Raw genomic sequence first — 20,777 nt, 5'->3', positions numbered from 1 at the left:
GGCCCACCTTACTCACCGTCATCCCTTTGGTGCTAATGGAAGAGGTTTCTTTGAAATTGGTGTTATATTTTTTGAGTTATTCACATTTTAAAGTTTAAATCTATCTCCTAGGGAGGGAGGGGGATGGGGAGAGAGAGAGAGGGTGGGGGAGGGAGGCGAGAGGGAGGATAAGGGGGATTGAGGGGGATTGAGGGGGATCGAGAGGGGGAAGGGAGGGGAGGGGGAGGGGAGGGGAGGGCGGAGTGTGGGGGAGGGGTGGAGAGGGGAGGTAAGTGAGGGGGGGGGGGGGGGGGGGAGAGGGTGCTGCACCAATGCAGGAGAGGTTTGGGCCCAACGGGTCCACTTGGTCTAGTTATGATATAAAAACAGAAAATGGAAAATATTGCAAGAAGAGAAACTGTCAAGTCTTTTGAGTTCTATGTATTCCTACTTTGTTTTCTGTCCGCTAACTGATCTTCAGCCCATGCTGGTATATAACTCAATAATGCAGGCGTTAAATTTATTTCTTCTGGAATAGGAAGGTAGTAAATGTGACCCCACTATCAGTGAGAAGCATCCTAGTGTCTATCGAACTTTGAATGGTGACAACCAGTGCATCATTGGCCAGCTGCCGCTCCAGAAGACCGAGTGACTGGACCGGACTGAACTTTGAAAATGGCACCAAAACCTGGCGACTCCCAGTCGACTGTTTTATATACTTCGTGTTAATTGGGGATTGTGGTTAGATAATATCTTAGGCGGCCCAACGGAGGTTTTTTTTTTACATGTACATCAAGTCCTTTATTCACAATGTTTTCAGCAGTGTATTAGCTTCTATCCAAACATGCATGTTCCTTTAATTGTAAACAATACTCCCAAAATAGGCCAGTACCAGTCAGAATAAGACATCACGTTTGACACATACATCACACCCATTATCTGGTAAACCAAACTAAGATACGGATCAAATCATTCTTTATTGAGAAACAACTGTTATATAGTGTAGAAAACTAAATTTTCAAAAGAGTTAAAGAAAAGTTTTGTTATATTAAAAAAATGATGCCTTTCAAATCAAAAATTAATCTTCAGTCTACAACATCATCTAAAGTCTTCTCTTCTGTGTGCTTGATGTACAACATGTTGTTGCCTCGAATAAATGCATCTCCATATTTGTTCTTAAGCTGACCGTTTACATGTTCTTCTGTCTGTTCCAGTGCTATGTTCATATATCCATCCAAACAAGCTAAAACACCTCAGTAATCCACACCCAGGTTCAGTTTAACCACCACTGGCCTCCCTATGATTTGTTTTAGAAAATCGCTGGGCGTTTGCTTTCCCAGGCTCATTTTGCGTCTTTCAGCTGATGCATGGTCCACTGATGGCTTGCTTAGAATGCGGCCGAGGTTGCCTAGCAACCCTCCTCCCGGCCCGGGCGGCCGTCATTGGTGGAGCGGGAGCACGTGGTCACTGACTGGGTGAGGTCACGTGGGGCTCGGGGCGGTGATGTCACCTTGTCCCGTATTTGGGAGTGAGGAAGTTGGCAACCCTGGGTGGGGTGGGCGTTTGAGAGACACCAAAGAGATTTAATAATTAAAAGTGGAAATTAAAAACACTCCCAAGGGAGAGGAGAGAGAGGAAGGGAGGAAACTAACCCGGGGGAAATGAAAACCCACAAGCGCCTGGCGGTCCAACCCTGAACACTGCTGGCAGCACGTAAATACCTGACAAGGGCTGTCCCATACGGGACACCCAATTTAGCCCAAAATACGGGATGGCCCGGCTAATATGGGACAGTTGGCAACCCTCCATTTAGGCCGCACAAGTGCTAGGCATTCACCATCTCTAAAGATGGCCTAACCACCCTCCCATTCATCAGTGTTACCAGTGTAGAATTCTCCACTCTTCACATTCTGCCACCACCGTTGCCCTATATTGACAACTAGGCCAGTCGGACAGATTCCATGGCCATGCAAACAGGTAGGGGCCTGGTATCTTGCAATGAGTCACTTGGGTGGCACAAAACAAGATGGAATGCTCTCCATTTCATAAGTGATAGGAGCAGAATTAGGCCATTCGGCCCATCAAGTCTGCTCTGCCATTCAATCATGGCTGATCTATCTCTCCCTCCTAACTCCATTCTCCTGCCTTCTCCTCTTATCCCCTAACCCCCATACTAATCAAGAATCTATCAATCTCTGCCTTTAAAATATCCATTAACGGCCTCCGCAGCCTTCTGTGGCAAAGATTTCCACAGATTCACCACCCTCTGACTAAATACATTTCTCTTCATCTCCTTCCTATGGAACGTTCTTTAATTCTGAGGTTATGACCTCACGTCCTAGACTCTCCCACTAATGGAAACATCCTCTCCCCATTCACTCTATCCAAGCCTGGTGATGTCTGGTCCAAACAACAGGAGAGCTCCACATTATCCAGGCCAAATGCTCTGCATATTTGTCAACGCATACATGATTGTAAACACTTACTCTCCTAACCATGGGCTTCCCTAGCACATCAGCTCTACTGAATACTGTCTTATAAGTGCATTTCCAAAACTCTTCAAGTTTTTTCAGCAGTAATCCTGACACTCTTATCTCTACCTCCCTGGAAGAACAAGGGCAACTGATGAATGGGAACATTGTCACCTCACAGTTGCGCATCATTTTTGTTGTTCTTCTTCATCACTGGGTCCAAGTCGTGTAGGTACTCAGCAGGGCTGTGGTCATTCCATGCCCATGAACTGCTGAAGATCAGCAAGAGACTCATTGCTTCACATTTTCAAGAAGAATTAATGTTGGCGAATAAATGCTGCTCTTCCAACAACAGGGTAGCACAGTGGTAGAGTTGCTGCCGCACAGCCCCAGAGACCCAAATTCAATCCTACGAGTGCTGTCTTTTTCCGGAGTCCATACGTTCTCCCCGAGACCGAGTGGGTTTTCCCCAGATGCTCCGGTTTCCTCCCATATTCCAAAGATGTACGCGTTTTTAAGTTAATTGGCTTTGGTAAAATTGTAAATTGTCCCTAGTTTGTAGGATAGGTGATCGCTGGTCAGCGCGGACTCAGCCAGAGGGCTTGTTTCCGCACTGTATCCCAAAAGTCTTAACTCCCACTTTCTATATATACATTGAAGTGATATTTTGGCCTATGACGGCCAAAGCTTTCATCAAAGGGGCTGTCCGGGTTTTGAATCCAGGTCCGATATAACTCAAATGATTGAATCATAGCTGCTCATTTTGTTGTTATCGTGTGACCACGAGGATTTTAAAGAGGAAGTGAATTGTCTTTGACCTTTTTATTTAATTCCGTCTTCCAAACTCTGTGCCTTAGTCAAACACACCTGTCATCTAACAGTCACAAAGAGCAAATGAAAGCCTTTTGAGTTGTGGCTCAGTCTATGATCTCAGGTAGTGGTTAAACAGAACTATGTTTTTCAAAGGAAAGTGGCAAATTTCACGCAGTGTTCTGGACAATATTTTCTCACCTTGGATGTTCTTTGTTCGTTATCACCCCGTGTTCATGGCATTTGCTGTGCTCAAATTGACCGCAGCAGTTCTCCAGTTACTTCACTGACTGACCTTCAAAGATATCCCAATGGTAGTAAAACATTTTGGCACGTTAAAAAACAAAAACAAAATTTAGTCCGCTTATTCTACCTCAATAGTTTCTACGGGCAGATGGATCAAGGACAAATGGTGGTTGTTGGCAGAAGATCCGAGGGCACAATAGAAACCCTACGTTGTGCATTGACAATACAATACAATATATCTTTATTGTCATTGTACAGGGGTACAACGAGATTGGGAATGCACCTCCCATACGATGCAATAAATTAATTAGCTAATCAGTATAAATTTATACAACCCAGTGAAACAAAATTAGAAACAGTTTTAAAACAGTATAAAGTTCAAGTAGGTCTGTGCCGGTTCACTGTGCGATGTGACCATCCGGCTCAGCAGGACCGGTTCATAGCAGCTATGGACCTGGGGATGAAGCTGTTCCTGAGTCTGGAGGTGCGGGCGTAGAAGGCCTTGTAGCGTCTGCCCGATGGTAGAAGTTCGAACAGACTATTGCAGGGGTGTGAGGAGACTTTGTGAATGCTGGTGGCTTTTCTGAGGCATCGTGTGTTGTAGATGTCCTCCAAGGCTGGTTGTGATCAGACTTGTTGTGATCCGATATTTACGGCCTAAAATAGTGTCGACACAGTTTGATTCATAAGTTTCAAAATGAAATGGGATATTCCCAGGAAGAAGGCAAAATGTCTGCCTGTGGGTGGAAAGCGAAACAATGTGATTGAATGAATGAATGACTCCATGATTCATTGATTCTTCAGGCTGATGGTGTGAAACACCTACTCGTGTTGGTGAAGAAGGGTCAAGAGTGTTTTATTGTCATATGACCCGGACAGAAAGAACAATGCCATTTTTACTTGCAGCAGCACAAGTGAATATGTAAACACAGTACTCTGTAAAACGATTTAATAAACAAAAAAAACTTCTGTGTATGTATATATATGTATATATATCATGCAAAAAGACACAACCAATGCTCCCCAAGTCTATGCAGTTCAGAGCTTATTTAGAGGTTGTCGTGTTCAATAATCAGATGGTTGCAGGGAAGAAGCTGTTCCTGGACCTGGATGTTACAGTTTCCAGGCCCCTGTATCTTCTTCCTGATGGCAAGAGTGAAATGAGAGCGTGGCCAGGGATGAGTGGGTCTCTGATGATGCTGGCTGCCTTCCTGAGGCCTTTGATGGTGGGGAGGTCAGCCGGTGGTGGACTGGGCAGTGTTCACCACTTTTTGTAGTCGTCTTCGGTCCTGGGTGTTTGAAGTCGCCAAACCAGGCCATGATGCAACCAGTCAATATGCTCTCTACTGTCCACCTGTAGAAGTTCAAGAGAGTCCTCTTTGACATACCAAATTTCCACCATCTTCTCAGAAAGTAGAGTCATTGATGGGCTTTCTTTATAATTGCATCAGTTGAATCCTTCAACTTCAGATTGGTTGCTATGATGGTGTAAAGTGTTTTCAGATCCAATACTCTGTCCTAGGAATTGGAGTAAAGTTGTTGTTTCGCACCTCGTCTCTCCTTATCACAGCCTTTTGTCTTCATCCCATCTCTGGAGTTTGTCTACCCATCTGCCATTCAACCCCCTCCCCCCTTCCCCCCCTCACCTGTATCCACCTATCACTTGCCAGGCTTTGTTTTGTGACCCCCCCCCCCCCCAACCTGTCTTCCAAACAGAGAGTGGTACGTATATGGAACAAGCTGCCAAAGGAAGTGGTTCTTCTTCTTGCGTTTGAGGCAGCAGAAGTTATGAAGCTGCTTCTGCTTCTGCTGTCTCTGTTTGTTGTCGTCCAGTCGAGGCAGGTTCAGTAACAACATTTGGACAGGTACCTGGACAGGAAATGTTTAGAGGGGTATGGGTCAAATGCAGGCAAACGAGACCACTATAGACGGGCATCTTGTATGACATGGAAGAGTTGGGCTGAAGGGTCTGTTCCCTTGCTGCATGACTCTGTGTGCACACTCTATGCATGTCGGGTGGCACGGTGGGGCAGCGGTAGAGTTGCTGCCTTACAGTACTTGCAGCGCCAGAGACCTGGGTTCGATCCCGACTACGGGTGCTGTCTGTACGGAGTTTGTACGTTCTCCCCGTGACCGCGTGGGCTTTCTCCAAGATCGTCGGTTTCCTCCCACACTCCAAAGACGTACAAGTATGTAGGTTAATTGGCTTGGTGTATGTGTAAAGATTGTCCCGTGTGTGTGTGTAGGGTGGTCCTTGGATTGTAAAGGTGCTCCATACAAATTTTCATTTCCTCAGTTGCCCAACATATGGGGAAAGATGCCTTTAATTTATTTTTTGTCCTCGAATGAATAGATGAAACTGGTAGTAGGAGAATTGTTTTTGCTAAAGCTCCCTAGAATTGGTTTACAAAGTCCTAACCATTGTAGAGGGGAGGAACTGGTGTGGATTTACTGTATGTGGATTTATGGAACACTTTAATTTAAGGTGCACCGTGGAGCTATGGGGGACAATATTCCGACCCCATTTGGTTGTGTGTCAGAAGTTGGAAATAATGATGACAGCTGTTTAAAAGCTGAGGTTGTTTTCAAGAGTGTAAATAAGCTATTGAGGGTGAATAATTGTATTCTATCGTTTGGGACCTGGTCAGGTCAAGACACAGATGTCCATGTCATTAGGTGATGGGCAAGAGGTCAGAGCTTGAGGCTTTGAGGGCTCATGGGACAGAGGCAGGGGGTGGGTTATGGCTGGGAGGTGGAGTGCAGGAGGCTTGTGGGGGGTGGGGGGGGGGGGTTAGAATTTTGAACTTTGCACAAGGAGCCATTGTGGGTCATAAGGTCATGTGATAGGAGTAGAATTAGGTCATTCAACCCATCAAGTCTACTCCGCCATTCAATCATGGCTGGTCTATCTCTCCCTTCTAACCCCATTCTCCTGCCTTCTCCCCCTCACCTCTGACACCTGTACTAATCAAGATTCTATCTATCTCTCCCTTAAAAATATCCACAGACGGCCTTCTGTGGCAAAGAATTCCACAGATTCACCACCCTCTGACTGGAGAAATGTCTCTTCATCTCTTTCCTAAACGAACTGAGGATATGACCTCTAGTTCTTGACTCTCCCAATCATAGGGTCATGGAGCACAGTGATGATAGAAAAACCAAAACGCTGGAATAACAGCGGGTCAGACAGTATCTCTGGAGAAAACGAATGGGTGACGTTTCGGGTCTGAGGAAGAGTCTCGACCCGAACCGTCACCTATTCCCTTTCTCCAGAGATGCAGTCTGACCCGCTGAGTTACTCCAGCTTTTTGTGCCTATCTTCAGTTTAAACCAGCATCTGCAGTTCCTTTCTAAACATAAAGTATGTGGTGTGATAAGGAATGGCAGAGGAGGCGGGCTGGTGGTGGGGGATGGGTGGTAGCGGAAGGTTGAGCCGTGGTGGAGTTTGATCCCTTCCCAGCAAATTTCAGGACTTAAATGTTTGCGTAGAGTAATCTCTTTGTCTAATCTAACTGCAGAAATCCCTTCACCTCCTTCGCTCCAAGCTGGGGCGGGATCTCACCTGCTGTTCCCAGCATTTACTGTTGTCCTGTTCCACAAAGCCCCTGTGGTTCTCTGGCCCTGAAAGATGGCCGGAGCTTTGCAGTGTAGTACAGGGAAGGCACATCACAACCTCCTCCCCCACTGTAATCCTCCTAAACGGAACAGAAAATGGGTTAAGGAGATCACGGAAAGACTTTAATGAAGGATATGTTTTTGTGTCGGAGACAAGGTGAACTGCTTAACAGATGCTGAACTAACGTCCTTCATTCTCCCCACTTGTGGCTTTGAATGGGGGGGGAGGTTCGGGGATTAGAATTTAGAATTTGACAGCAGGAGCCAATGTTTGCTGCCGAGAACAGTGACGCTAGAATGGTGCAGAGTAATGTGCGTGATGAATGGTCTGGGACGAGGGTGAGTTGCTGGCCAGCTTATGGGATGCAAGTTAAACTTGTGTAGGAAGGAACTGCAGATGCTGATGTACACCGAAGATAGACATGAAATACTGGGGTAACTCAGAGGGACAGGCAGCAACTCTGGAGAGAAGGAATGGGTGACATTTCAGGTCGAGACCCTTCTTCAGACTGCAGGTCAGGGGAAATGAGAGAGTAAGACAGTGCTGTAGAGAGATGAAATGCTGGAGTAACTCAGCGGGACAGGCAGCATCTCTGGATAGAAGGAATGGATGGCGCTCTTCTTCTGATGAAGGGTCTCCGATGAAGTTAAACTTGTCAGAATCAAGGCAGTGTAGACTGGGGTCCCATTTTGGAGATTCCAGCACATAATCCAGGCTGACTAGTGAATTTTATGGAATCAAAGAGTGTTACACAGTGGAAACAGGCCCTTCGGCACAACTTGCCCACACCGGCCAACATGTCACCTACACTAGTCCCACCTGCCTGCATATGGCCCATATCCCTCTAAACCTGACCAATCAATTTACCTATCTAAATGTCTCTTAAACGTTACCAGCCTCAAGTACCTCCTCCGGCAACTCGTTCCATACACCCCCATTCTTTGTGTGGAAATGTTACCCCTCGGATTCATATTGAATCTTTCCCCTCTCAGTTTTAGTTTTAGAGGTGCAGCGCTAAAGCAGGCTCATCAGCCCACCGAGTCCGTGCCGAAACCAGCGATCCCCGTACACTAGCACTATCCCACACACGAGGGACAATTTACAATTTTTTACCAAAGCCAATCAAACAGAACTTGAAATTAACTTTCCGTTTTAGCTGGGTTTTGGTAGAAACCTCTACGTCTTTGGAGTGTGGGATGAAACCAGAGCACCCGGGGAAAGCCCACATGGTCACGGGAAGAATGTACATACTCTGTAGAGACAGCACCTGCAGTCATAGAAACATAGAAAATAGGTGCAGGAGTAGGCCATTCGGCCCTTCGAGCCTGTACGCACCGCCATGCAATATGATCATGGCTGATCATCCAACTCAGTATCCTGCACCTGCCTTCGTGATCAAATCCAGGTCTCTGGCGTTGTAAGGCAGGAACTCTACCGCTGCACCACCGTGCTGCCCCTGTGTTGGAGGAGTTGTGGAATGTTGGAGGGACCCGCCCCGGAGACGACGATCTCCACACAACACCCCTCAACACACCCAGGATATGATTAGAAGAACAACAAGGGTGATTATCCCCTGTGTCCTGTCAGGATAGTTATCCCTTGACCAACGCCACTTAAATAGGTGGTGCAGTCATTATCATGCTTTCAAGTATGGGATCTTGCAGAGCTCAAATTAGCGGGAACATTTCCTGTGTAGCAACAGTAACTATACATCAAAAATACTTTGTTGGACTCCAGGACAGTACAAGGCGTGATATATAAATGCATACCTTTTCTGATGATGTGCTATAAATGGAGGTTTAGCAGTGGCTATTCTCTGCCTCAGAAGGCAGTGGAGGCCAATTCTCTGAATGCATTCAAGAGAGAGCTGGATAAAGCTCTTAAGGATAGCGGAGTCAGGGGGTATGGGGAGAAGGCAGGAACGGGGTACTGATTGAGAATGATCAGCCATGATCACATTGAATGGTGGTGCTGGCTCGAAGGGCCGAATGGCCTCCTCCTGCACCTATTGTCTATTGTGCTCATGTGCAGGGTTGATTTGACTGGGGTGTAGCTGTAGCAGTCTGTTCCTGGGCACTCCAATCACCAATGGATCGAATAATGATGAAACTAGCTTGTGAACTTTTGCTTATTAAGCCAGGTCTTTTTGCAGTGTTCTCGTAAGCTTGAAGAGAATGACAAATTCTACTTTTTTTTTTCTTCTCGTCTCCTTCAGAATCTCCCAGGGCTTCTTCCACCTCTTCCTTGAGCAGCCATGACAGGATGTCCACGGCCACCATCTCCACCAGCTCCACATCGGTCAACACCGACTGCTGTGATTACGAGCGCCCCGCCAGTGCCAGCTCCTTGGGCTCCCTGCAGGATTGCCGTGCCCCCTTGGAGACCATGTCCCAGGCGGGCGTTGACATAGGCGTGGAGCTGTCACCGCCCATGTGGCCCAGGGAACGCAGCAACAACAACAACAACACCTTGGTGGAGCGGGCCAACCTGAACATCAACTTCCGCCAACACCCCATGTCCCCCATCGCAACCAGGGCCATGGCACCCAATCCCAAACTGTCGTACGTGGACAGGGTGGTCATGGAAATAATCGAGACAGAGCGAATGTACGTTCAGGATCTGAGGAGCATCATTGAGGTGGGTAAATGACGTTGAACCATTTCTACTTATGGTACGAAGCCCCCAGAGCAGGAGGCAAATGAGGTAACTTGCAAATATAACGCAGCAGGCAGCAAACCAGAGATGCTCTACGAGATGTGAATAATGTTGACATTGACAAAGGCTAGAAGTTGAGGCAGCAGCCATGGAGAACAAAGTAGTGATAATATTTCCAGTCAACAACCTCTCACCAGAACTGTCTTTGTATTCCGTTGCAAAGTAATTTACCTGCAAACCTCAACACTGCGCCCGTCTCCACGGACGCTGCCTGACCTGCAGAGTAGTTCCAGTTATTATTGTGCAATTCTGCCATCCTTGTTTTGCTCATGGGTTGAGCTGGCATTGATAAACTGAAGATAAACTTTCAGGTGGTCTGGGAAGATCTCGAGAGTGGGACCCATTGGATGAGATGGGCAAGTGACCTCGTGCCGTGCTTTAACCTAGATGTACTGCTGGATGATGGAAGGGTTAGTTTACAGTGAGAAATACGATTCCTCGGTCAGCTTTGTTTTGTTATGATTCGCGGATTGCAAGACATCCCTTCAGCAGACATAGGCATTTTTCTGTAGGAAGGAACTACAGATGCTGGACACAAAGGAATAGGTGACATTTCAGATTGAGAGTCTGAAGAAGGGTCTCGACTTGAAATGTCACCTATTCCTTTTTTCCAAAGATGCCGCCTGACCCGCTGAATTACTCCAGCATTTTGTGTCTATCATAGGCATTTCTCTGTTGGCTCCTATTAACCCTTGACCTTGTTTCCTCTGGGACATGTTCCAGACCTCTCTCTGGGGCCATATGCGATGGGCCAAGGTGGTGGGCTTTCTACCCTGCACCCAACTCTAATCACACACAGCCTTTGAACGCTCCTTTGCAGCGCTACCTATGACTGAGGCTGTTCGTCCAGTGCCCTGAGTACGTTTCCGCTGAGATCATCCATTTTGGGCGGGCTCGTCAGAGTGAAACGGGGACAATCAATAGGTTTCGTACCAGACAGGGGAGTGATGGTAGCACGTGCGCATTGCAATCTGTACATTTCCCTGTTATTGCTTACCATCCTGTGACAGAGTGCAGGATGTTCGTTGAGCAGAAGATAATTTGTGTAAGAAAAAACTGCAGAAGCTGGTTTAAATCAAAGATAGACACAAAATGCTGGAGTAACCTAGCGGGACAGGCAGCATCTCTGGAGAGATGGAATGGGTGACGTTTCGGGTCGAGAGCATTCTTCAGTCTGAAGAAGGGTCTCGACCCGAAACGTCACCCATTCCATCTCTCCAGAGATGCTACCGATCCCGTAGAGTTACTCCAGCATTTTGTGTCTATCTACAGATGATAATTCTTGTTCTCCTTGCCCAGTGGTGGTATGTTGTGCTCCAGTGGCTGGTGATACACAAAGCTATGGCCTACCATCTCTCTATCATATCAGTACTGATTCATAAGAGAATGTCTCTCCACTCCACTCAAACAACTCCAGGACCTTGATCTCATTTAAACTGCAATCTATTATTCTGCCGAAGAACACAGGTGACTCCTTTTAAAACTCGTTAATGTTGAATGATTAATTCACTCAAAGCAGTGGGTGTAGCATTGGCTGGAGACTAGAACCCAGATTTGATTATGCAAATGCAATTGAGGTCCAGCAGACATTGTTAGAGCTAAATTTGATTGCCTCAAGAATGTGTGAGGGCTGTGATGTAGGATTTAGTTTAATCCTTTTGATTAAAATACTTGCAGATGCCAGGTTTGCGTTGCCTTATTTAGTTTAGTTTAGTTTAGAGATACAGCGCGGAAACAGGCCCTTCGGCCCACCGAGGTCGTGCCGGCCAGCGATCCACTATCCTACACACACTAGGGTCAATTTACACTTATACCGAGTATACAAACCTAAGCCAATTAGCCTACAAACCTACAAGACTTTGGAGTGTGAGAGGAAACCGAAGATCTTGGAGAGAACCCACGCGGTCACGGGGGGAACGTACGAACTCCGTACAGACAGCACCCGTAGTCGGGATCGAACACGGGCCTTTGGCACTTAAGTGCTATAAGGCAGGAACTCTATCGCTGCGCCACCGTGCTGCCCTATTGGAGTGACCGATCAGTGCCTGGTGTACCGTTCATTCCAATAAGCACAAACTTCCAATAAGTTGTACACTTAACCACGCCAAGAAGTGTATCACTCATTCCAATGAGTGTTGTGATGTTCGAGCTCCTATCAAAGCAGACCCACATTGATTCATGTAAGCTTGCATCACTGCTGGGGGTGTGCATTGTGAATGCAGCAGCAGCAACAATAGACAATAGGTGCAGGAGGAGGCCATTCGGCCCTTCGAGTCAGCACCTCCATTCAGTGTGATCATGGCTAATCATTCACAATCAGTACCCCGTTCCTGCCTTCTCCCTATACCCCTTGACTCCGCTATCTTTAAGAGCTCTATCTAGCTCTCTCCTGAAAGCACGCAGAGACTTGGCCTCCACTGCCTTCTGAGGCAGAGAATTTCACAGATTTACAACTCCCTGACTGAAACAGTTTTTCCTCATCTCAGTTCTAAATGGCCTACCCCTTATTCTTAAACTGTGACCCCTGGTTCTGATCTCCCCCAACATTGGGAACATGTTTCCTGCCTCTAACGTGTCCAATCCCTTAATAATCTTAAGTTTCAATAATATTCCCTCTCATCCTTTTAAATTCCAATGTATACAGGCATAGTCGCTCCACTCTTTCAACATACGACAGTCCCGCCATTCCGGGAATTAACCTAGTGAACCTACGCTGCACGCCCTCAATAGCAAGAATATCCTTCCTCAAATTTGGAGACCAAAACTGCACACAGTACTCCAGGTGCGGTCTCACTAGGGCCCTGTACAACTGCAAAAGGACCTCTTTGCTCCTATACTCAAGTCCTCTTGTTATGAAGGCCAACATTCCATTGGCTTTCCTCACTGCCTGCTGTACCTGCATATTTCCTTTCAGTGACTGATGCACTAGGACACCCAGATCTCGGTGTACGTCCCCTTTTCCTAACTTGACACCATTCAGATAATAATCTGCCTTCCTATTCTTACCACCAAAGTGGATAACCTCACACTTATCCACATTAAACTGCATCTGCCATGCATCCGCCCACTCACACAACCTGTTCAAATCACCCTGCAACCTCATAGCATCTTCCTCACAGTTCACACTGCCACCCAGCTTTGTGTCATTTGCAAATTTGCTAATGTTACTTTTAATCCCTTCATCCAAGTCATTAATGTATATTGTAAATAGCTGCGGTCCCGGCACCGAGCCTTGCGGTACCCCACTAGTCACCGCCTGCCATTCTGAAAGGGACCCATTTATCCCCACTCTTTGCTTTCTGTCTGCCAACCAATTTTCTATCCATGTCAGTACCCTACCCCCCAATACCATGTGCTCTAATTTTGCCCACTAATCTCCTATGTGGGATCTTGTCGAGGGCTTTCTGAAAGTCAAGGTACACCACATCCACCGACTCTCCCCAGTCCATTTTCCTAGTTACATCCTCAAAAAATTCCAGATTAGTCAAGCATGATTTCCCCTTGGTAAATCCATGCTGACTCGGAACGATCCTGTTACTGCTATCCAAATGCTCCGCAATTTCTTCTTTTATAATTGACTCCAGCATCTTCCCCACCACCGATGTCAGTCTAACTCAAGTCAAGTCAAGTCAAGTCAAATTTATTTGTCACATACACATACTCGATGTGCAGTGAAATGAAAGTGGCAATGCCTGCGGGTCTATAATTTCCTGTTTTCTCTCTCCCTCCTTTCTTAAAAAGTGGGATAACATTAGCTACCCTCCAATCCACAGGAACTGATCCTGAATCTATAGAACATTGGAAAATGACCACCAATGCGTCCATGATTTCTAGAGCCACCTCCTTAAGTACCCTGGGATGCAGACCATCAGGCCCTGGGGATTTATCAGCCTTCAGTCCCATCAGTCTACTCAACGCCATTTCCTGCCGAGTGTGAATTTCCTTCAGTTCCTCCAACAGAAGCAGCAGCAACAGGAACAGCAGCATGTATTTGTGCAGGGAATAAACCTGAGCTAGAGAGTTACCCCAAGTGTGGAGGGAGTGGTTGCTAAGTCTTCGTGGAGAAGGTCTTCGCCATCTTGGGTCAGGAAGCCCAGACACTTGCTCCAAAGGCAGCAGTGGTGTTGAATGGCAGGAGCCGATCTACAACCACCTGGATACAGGGAAACGAGAAGTTTAATAACTTTGTTTAGTTTAGAGATACAGCGCAGAAACAGGCCTTTCGGCCCACCGAGTCTCACACTAACATTATCCTACACACACTAAGGACACTTTACAATTATACCAAAGGTAGACACAAAATGCTGGAGTAACTCAGCAGGTCAGGCAGCATCTCTGGAGAGAAGGAATGGGTGACGTTTCGGGTCGAGACCCTTCTTCAGACTGGGGGGTCACCTGTAAACAGTTCCACCTGTAAACAGTTCCACTGTTCTGCAATGTGTCGTATAACATAGCAAAGAAGAGTGGGAAGACAGAGGATTGGGACTCTTTTAAAGAGCAACAAAAGTTAACTAAAAAGGCAATACGGGGAGAAAAGATGAGGTACGAGGGTAAACTAGCCAATAATATAAAGGAGGATAGCAAAAGTTTTTTTAGGTACGTGAAGAGGAAAAAAATAGTCAAGGCAAATGTGGGTCCCTTGAAGACAGAAGCAGGGGAATTTATTATGGGGAACAAAGAAATGGCAGACGAGTTAAACCGTTACTTTGGATCTGTCTTCACTGAGGAAGATACACACAATCTCCCAAATGTTCTAGGGGCTGGAGAACCTAGGGTGATGGAGGAACTGAAGGAAATCCACATTAGGCAGGAAATGGTTTTGGGTAGACTGATGGGACTGAAGGCTGATAAATCCCCAGGGCCTGATGGTCTGCATCCCAGGGTACTTAAGGAGGTGGCTCTAGAAATAGTGGAAGCATTGGAGATCATTTTTCAATGTTCTATAGATTCAGGATCAGTTCCTGTGGATTGGAGGATAGCAAATGTTATCCCACTTTTTAAGAAAGGAGGGAGAGAGAAAACGGGTAATTATAGACCAGTTAGTCTGACATCAGTGGTGGGGAAGATGCTGGAGTCAATTATAAAAGACGAAATTGCTGAGCATTTGGATAGCAGTAACGGGATCGTTCCGAGTCAGCATGGATTTACGAAGGGGAAATCATGCTTGACAAATCTACTGGAATTTTTTGAGGATGTAACTAGGAAAATTGACAAGGGAGAGTCAGTGGATGTGGTGTACCTCGACTTTCAGAAAGCCTTCGACAAGGTCCCACATAGGAGATTAGTGGGCAAAATTAGGGCACATGGTATTGGGGGTAGGGTACTGACATGGATAGAAAATTGGTTGACAGACAGAAAGCAAAGAGTGGGGATAAATGGGTCCCTTTCGGAATGGCAGGCAGTGACCAGTGGGGTACCGCAAGGTTCGGTGCTGGGACCCCAGCTATTTACGATATACATTAATGACTTAGACGAAGGGATTAAAAGTACCATTAGCAAATTTGCAGATGATACTAAGTTGGGGGGTAGTGTGAATTGTGAGGAAGATGCAATAAGGCTGCAGGGTGACTTGGACAGGTTGTGTGAGTGGGCGGATACATGGCAGATGCAGTTTAATGTAGATAAGTGTGAGGTTATTCACTTTGGAAGTAAGAATAGAAAGGCAGATTATTATCTGAATGGTGTCAAGTTAGGAGGAGGGGGAGTGCAAAGAGATCTGGGTGTCCTAGTGCATCAGTCAATGAAAGGAAGCATGCAGGTACAGCAGGCAGTGAAGAAAGCCAATGGAATGTTGGCCTTCGTAACAAGAGGAGTTGAGTATAGGAGCAAAGAGGTCCTTCTACAGTTGTACCGGGCCCTGGTGAGACCGCACCTGGAGTACTGTGTGCAGTTTTGGTCTCCAAATTTGAGGAAGGATATTCTTGCTATGGAGGGCGTGCAGCGTAGGTTCACTAGGTTAATTCCCGGAATGGCGGGACTGTCGTATGTTGAAAGGCTGGAGCGATTGGGCTTGTATACACTGGAATTTAGAAGGATGAGGGGGGATCTTATTGAAACATATAAGATAATTAGGGGATTGGACACATTAGAGGCAGATAACATGTTCCCAATGTTGGGGGAGTCCAGAACAAGGGGCCACAGTTTGAGAATAAGGGGTAGGCCATTTAGAACGGAGATGAGGAAGAACTTTTTCAGTCAGAGGGTGGTGAAGGTGTGGAATTCTCTGCCTCAGAAGGCAGTGGAGGCCAGTTCGTTGGATGCTTTCAAGAGAGAGCTGGATAGAGCTCTTAAGGATAGCGGAGTGAGGGGGTATGGGGAGAAGGCAGGAACGGGGTACTGATTGAGAGTGATCAGCCATGATCGCATTGAATGGCGGTGCTGGCTCGAAGGGCTGAATGGCCTACTCCTGCACCTATTGTCTATTGTCTATTGTCTATTGTAAATGACACTTGTTTTGCAATGGAGTGGTGAAACAGATGTGGTCAGACCAAACTATTTAGAAACGTAATCAAAGCTAAACATACACACTCCCTAACAGTGTGAGGACATCTTGCGTAACTTACCTCTTGTATTGCTCATTCGGCTCTGTCTCGGTGAGAGAGCAGTAACCACCAGAGTTTCACACCCTTGCGATGTGTAACCTTCAACTCACCATTGCAAACATTCCAAGGTCTTGCAATACTGTCGGGTGCAGTGCATGTTTCCAGCAGCTTACTGTGAAACTTATAAAATCCTCCCGTGGACAAGCTGCCGGTTATAAACTGTGTACATAGATAGCAGGAATGGTGGGAAACCTCCACACCCTCAATGCATGAAGTCCTTTGCCATTCATTCCCATTGTGTAAATTCCCAGTAGTTTGAACAAACTTCAAGATGTCTAATGTCTGTGTAAAGATTCCTAATGGACAAAATCCATTCCTGTTTTTTTTCCCCAATATCTAGAAAGAGAAAATAGGTGTGTACAGCAAGAAGCTTCCATATGCATACGCAATCTTTGCCGACCCACCAGGAATCTTTAGTTCAGCTACTCATTCCTGGTTCCTGCGATGAGTTTTTGTTTAGTTTATTGTCATATGTGCCAAGGTACAGTGACAAGCTCTTGTGTGCTAACCAGTCAGTGGAGAGACTACTATTTGTCTGCCTTTGCGTGATCTATGAGTGACGCCAAATGGGGAAAACTGTAGAATTGATGTGTTTCTGTGACTAAATGATCACTGAAACTGTAATCAAAGATAATGTGATCCCCATGCAGGTTATTTCCTTGCCTTCAGAACATCTTGGACTGCTCTGTGGCCCATAAAGTTGCTTTGAAAAGGCAGTCACGTTGTAACTTAGGCAATGCAACCATCTCTACTCGTAATGCGTCTGGGAATTTTGTCCAGCTCCTCAGATGCGTTGACATTTCTTCTCTGAAATAGTGCCGTTGAATGTTTTGCCTCATTTTGTCCAGGAGGTGAGGACTTGGTTTAACATCTGCACCACAATGACATAGCTATTCGACCTGCTGCCTCGCAGCGCCAGAGATCCCGGTTCAATGCCGACTTCGGATGCTGTCTGTCTGGAGTTTGCACGTTCTCCTTGTGACCTCGTGGGTTTCCTCTGGGCACTCTGGTTTCCTCTTGCATCCCGAAGTGGAGATTGAGAGATTCTTGATTAGTAAGGATGTCAGGGGTTATGGGGAGAAGGCAGGAGTATGAGATTGAGTCGGATAGATCAGCCTTGATGGAATGGCTGAGTAGACTCGATGGGCTGAATGGCCTAATTCTGCTCCAATAACCCAGGCTGGTATTGAACCAGGGAGTGACCAAGCAGCCTGAAACATTGTTACATCTGTATTAGGAGCTCACATATCCAAGTTCTGGACACCCCCAACATTGGGAACATGTTTCCTGCCTCTAACGTGTCCAACCCCTTAATAATCTTATATGTTTCGATAAGATCCCCTCTCATCCTTCTAAATTCCAGTGTATACAAGCCTAGTACGTGGGTATGGAGACTGTAGGGCAGGGGACTGAGCTCACAGCTTTGACATGCACCTGTGTTGATGGTCTTTGAGGGGGATGCGCTGTTGTCAATTCGTACTTATTATGTTTTGCCGATGAGGATGTCGAGGATCCAATTACGTTGGGAACGAGCAGTTCTCGGAATTCGCTGATAACTTTGAGGGGATGATGGTGTTGAACGCCAAGTTGTAGTCTATGAACAACAGCCTGGCGTACATGTTCTTATTGTCCAAGTGGTCTAGTGCAGAATGGAGAGCGAGCAGCATCACATCCCTTGTTAATCTGTTGTGGAATAAGGCAAAGGTATTTTCCTTTCCTTTATCATAGCATACCCTAATCTGATCTTTGCAATCAAGTCCGAACAGAATGGGTTCCTTCAATTTTGTATTAAATTCTTTGAAAGCAGTGCAGATGCTCGGTGGCACTGCTGTTTATAACATTACACCAGGCACATTAATTTGCTTTGGGAGACAGCCCTGCAAGGATCAGACTGAGACTGCTCTTTGAACCTAGCGGAAACAAAGGGCTTCATTTTACCAAGCAGTATACAGCACGGAGAAGGCAAAGAGATTTAATAGAATTACAAAATGTGCAGGACCACAGTTCTTTGGAGTGGCTGCAGGAGTTTGAATTGTTTTCTTGGGCACGTACGACTCTGAGGGAAGATTTAATAGCAGTGTTCAAAATGATGAGTGGTAGTTGAGGGAGAAACAGCTTCTACTTCTTGAGGATCAGTGATCAGAGTCGGCCGATTTGAGAAACCTAATTAAAAAAGTAAGAGGATTGAGGATTTTTTATTGTGTGGAGTTGTGATCTGGGACAAACTGTCTGAAAAGATTAATTGATTAAAAGGGACAGCATGGAAACAAGCCCTTCGGCCTACCGAGTCCATGCTGAACGTCGACCACCTGTTCACATGTTATTGAAGCTGATTCATTAGAAGTGAATTCACTTTGAGTGTGAGTTTTGTAGGAAAATAACTGCAGATGCTGGTTCAAATCGAAGGTAGACACAAAATGCTGGAGTAACTCAGCGGGTCAAGCAGCATCTCAGGAGAGAAGGAATTGGGGACATTTCGGGTGAGACCCTTCTTCAGACAGAACTCGGTCTGAAGAAGGGTCTCGACCCGAAATGTCACCCATTCCTTCTCTCCTGAGATGCTGCCTGACCCGCTGAGTTACTCCAGCATTTTGTGTCTACCTTTGAGTGTGAGTTTAGTTTATTGTCAAATGTAACGAGGTACAGTGAATAGCTTTTGTTGCATGCGAACCAGTCAGCGGAAAGACGATACATGATTACAATTGAGCCATCCACAGTGTACAGATACATGATAAAGAGGTAATGTGAGTGACGTTTAGTGCAAGATAAAGCCAGTAAAGTCCGATCAAAGACTGAGAATTAGAAAGGGAATGGGATTACACAAATTCAAGTGGTAACAGGGCAGTGACAGACAGCAAGGAAAAAGGAATTGATTGAATAGCTGTAACAAAAACAGTAAATGGTGAAAAACACTCCGCAGGTCAGGCGGCATCTGGGAAAGAGAAACCAAGTCAATGGTTCAGCTTGAAGAGCCTTTGCCAGAAGTGAAACCGTAACTCTGTTTCTCACCTCGCAAAAGCTGCTTGATCTGCTAAGTGTTTCCGACCTCCAGTGACTGCTGTATTTTTTGATATTTGTCGAATCGGTCTGCTAGTAGCTGGCAGGGCTGCTTAGCTTCCTGTCAGCGCTGCTGCATTCCAGGGAAGCTTCCTGCTTTTTCTGCTGCGTGACTATCGTACCTGCATCAGAGGTAATATTTATGCTCCCTGAAGCCCACCGACAAGCCTGGAAAACCAGCAGATTCACCTTGAGATAGCCTTGAGCAAATGCAATCTGACGATGATGTTTTTCAGCTGTATTGTTATCATATCATATTCATCGTTGTGTGGACGTGTTGTGAACCAGAACTCCTATCCCACCCATATACTGGAAAGTCTGCTGATGAGGTGTGGGGGGGGGGAGAACACTTGTATCTTCTGCAGAACTTGTCCATTGTCGTCAACCTCCCCTGACGAATCTGATTGTGAAACCATTTTAAATTTCCGTGCACTGTTGTCACGGTGACACACCTTCCCACCGAACCCACACACTGTAGTCACTTCCTCTCTGGCGGACACCAAATGTTGGAGTAACTCGGCGGGTCAGACAGCATCTCCGGAGAACATGGGTAGTTGACGTTTCGGGTCGGGACCCTTCTTCAGTCTGAAGAACGTCATCTATCCATGTTCTCCAGAGATGTTGCCTGACCTGCTGAGTTACTCCAGCACTTTGTATCCTTTTGTGTAAACCAGCATCTGCAGTTCCATTGTTCTACACTTCCTCCCTGGTAATGGCTTTCCAATTTGCATCGACTTTACTCCAACTCATTTCCCGATACAAACAAAATAATGCTGATAGCACTTGTGGAGAAATACATTTGTTTCTGTTTATCTGTCCACAGAAGTTGCCTGACCTACTGACTATTTCCAGATTCAGTTTAGTTTAGAGATACAGTGTGGAAAAAGGCTCTTCGGTCTACCAAATCCACGCCGACCAGCGATCCCCACACAATAACACTATCCTTCACAATTTACAATTTTTACTGAAGCCAATTAACCTACAAACCTGTACTTCTTAGGACTGTGGGACCAAAACTAGAGCACCCAGAGAAAACCCAGTTTGGAGATAGTGTAGAAACTGTATCGGTGTCAGCCCAATGAGTGCATGTCGACCAGTGATTTTCCCCGTACACTAATTCTCTTTCTTAGAGAATTCTACCCTACACACTATGGACAATTTACAGAAGTCGATTAACCTACAAACCTGCACGCCTTTGGAATGTGGGAGGAAGGCGGAGACACCCGGAGAAGACCCACGCGGTCATAGGGAGAATGTACGAACTCTGTACAGACAGCACCC

The 20,777-nt window shown here is 46.2% G+C and overlaps 1 protein-coding gene across 1 annotated transcript in view; it reads left to right on the top strand.

Annotated features, from left to right (window-relative positions):
• The window catches only part of LOC144597730 (pleckstrin homology domain-containing family G member 3-like), a 142,771-nt gene that overhangs the window by 68,770 nt on the left and 53,224 nt on the right, over positions 1-20,777 (top strand). Inside the window, exon 3 of the mRNA XM_078407259.1 lies at positions 9,338-9,759. Within this exon, the coding sequence (XP_078263385.1) occupies positions 9,338-9,759 (422 nt within the window). The remainder of the gene's footprint in view (positions 1-9,337; positions 9,760-20,777) is intronic.

The sequence above is a fragment of the Rhinoraja longicauda genome, chromosome 10 (assembly GCF_053455715.1).
Source record: "Rhinoraja longicauda isolate Sanriku21f chromosome 10, sRhiLon1.1, whole genome shotgun sequence".
In the NCBI taxonomy this organism is placed as follows: domain Eukaryota; kingdom Metazoa; phylum Chordata; class Chondrichthyes; order Rajiformes; family Arhynchobatidae; genus Rhinoraja; species Rhinoraja longicauda.
The sequence above is the reverse complement of the archived record's forward strand: the minus strand, read 5'-3'. Positions and strand labels throughout refer to the sequence as shown.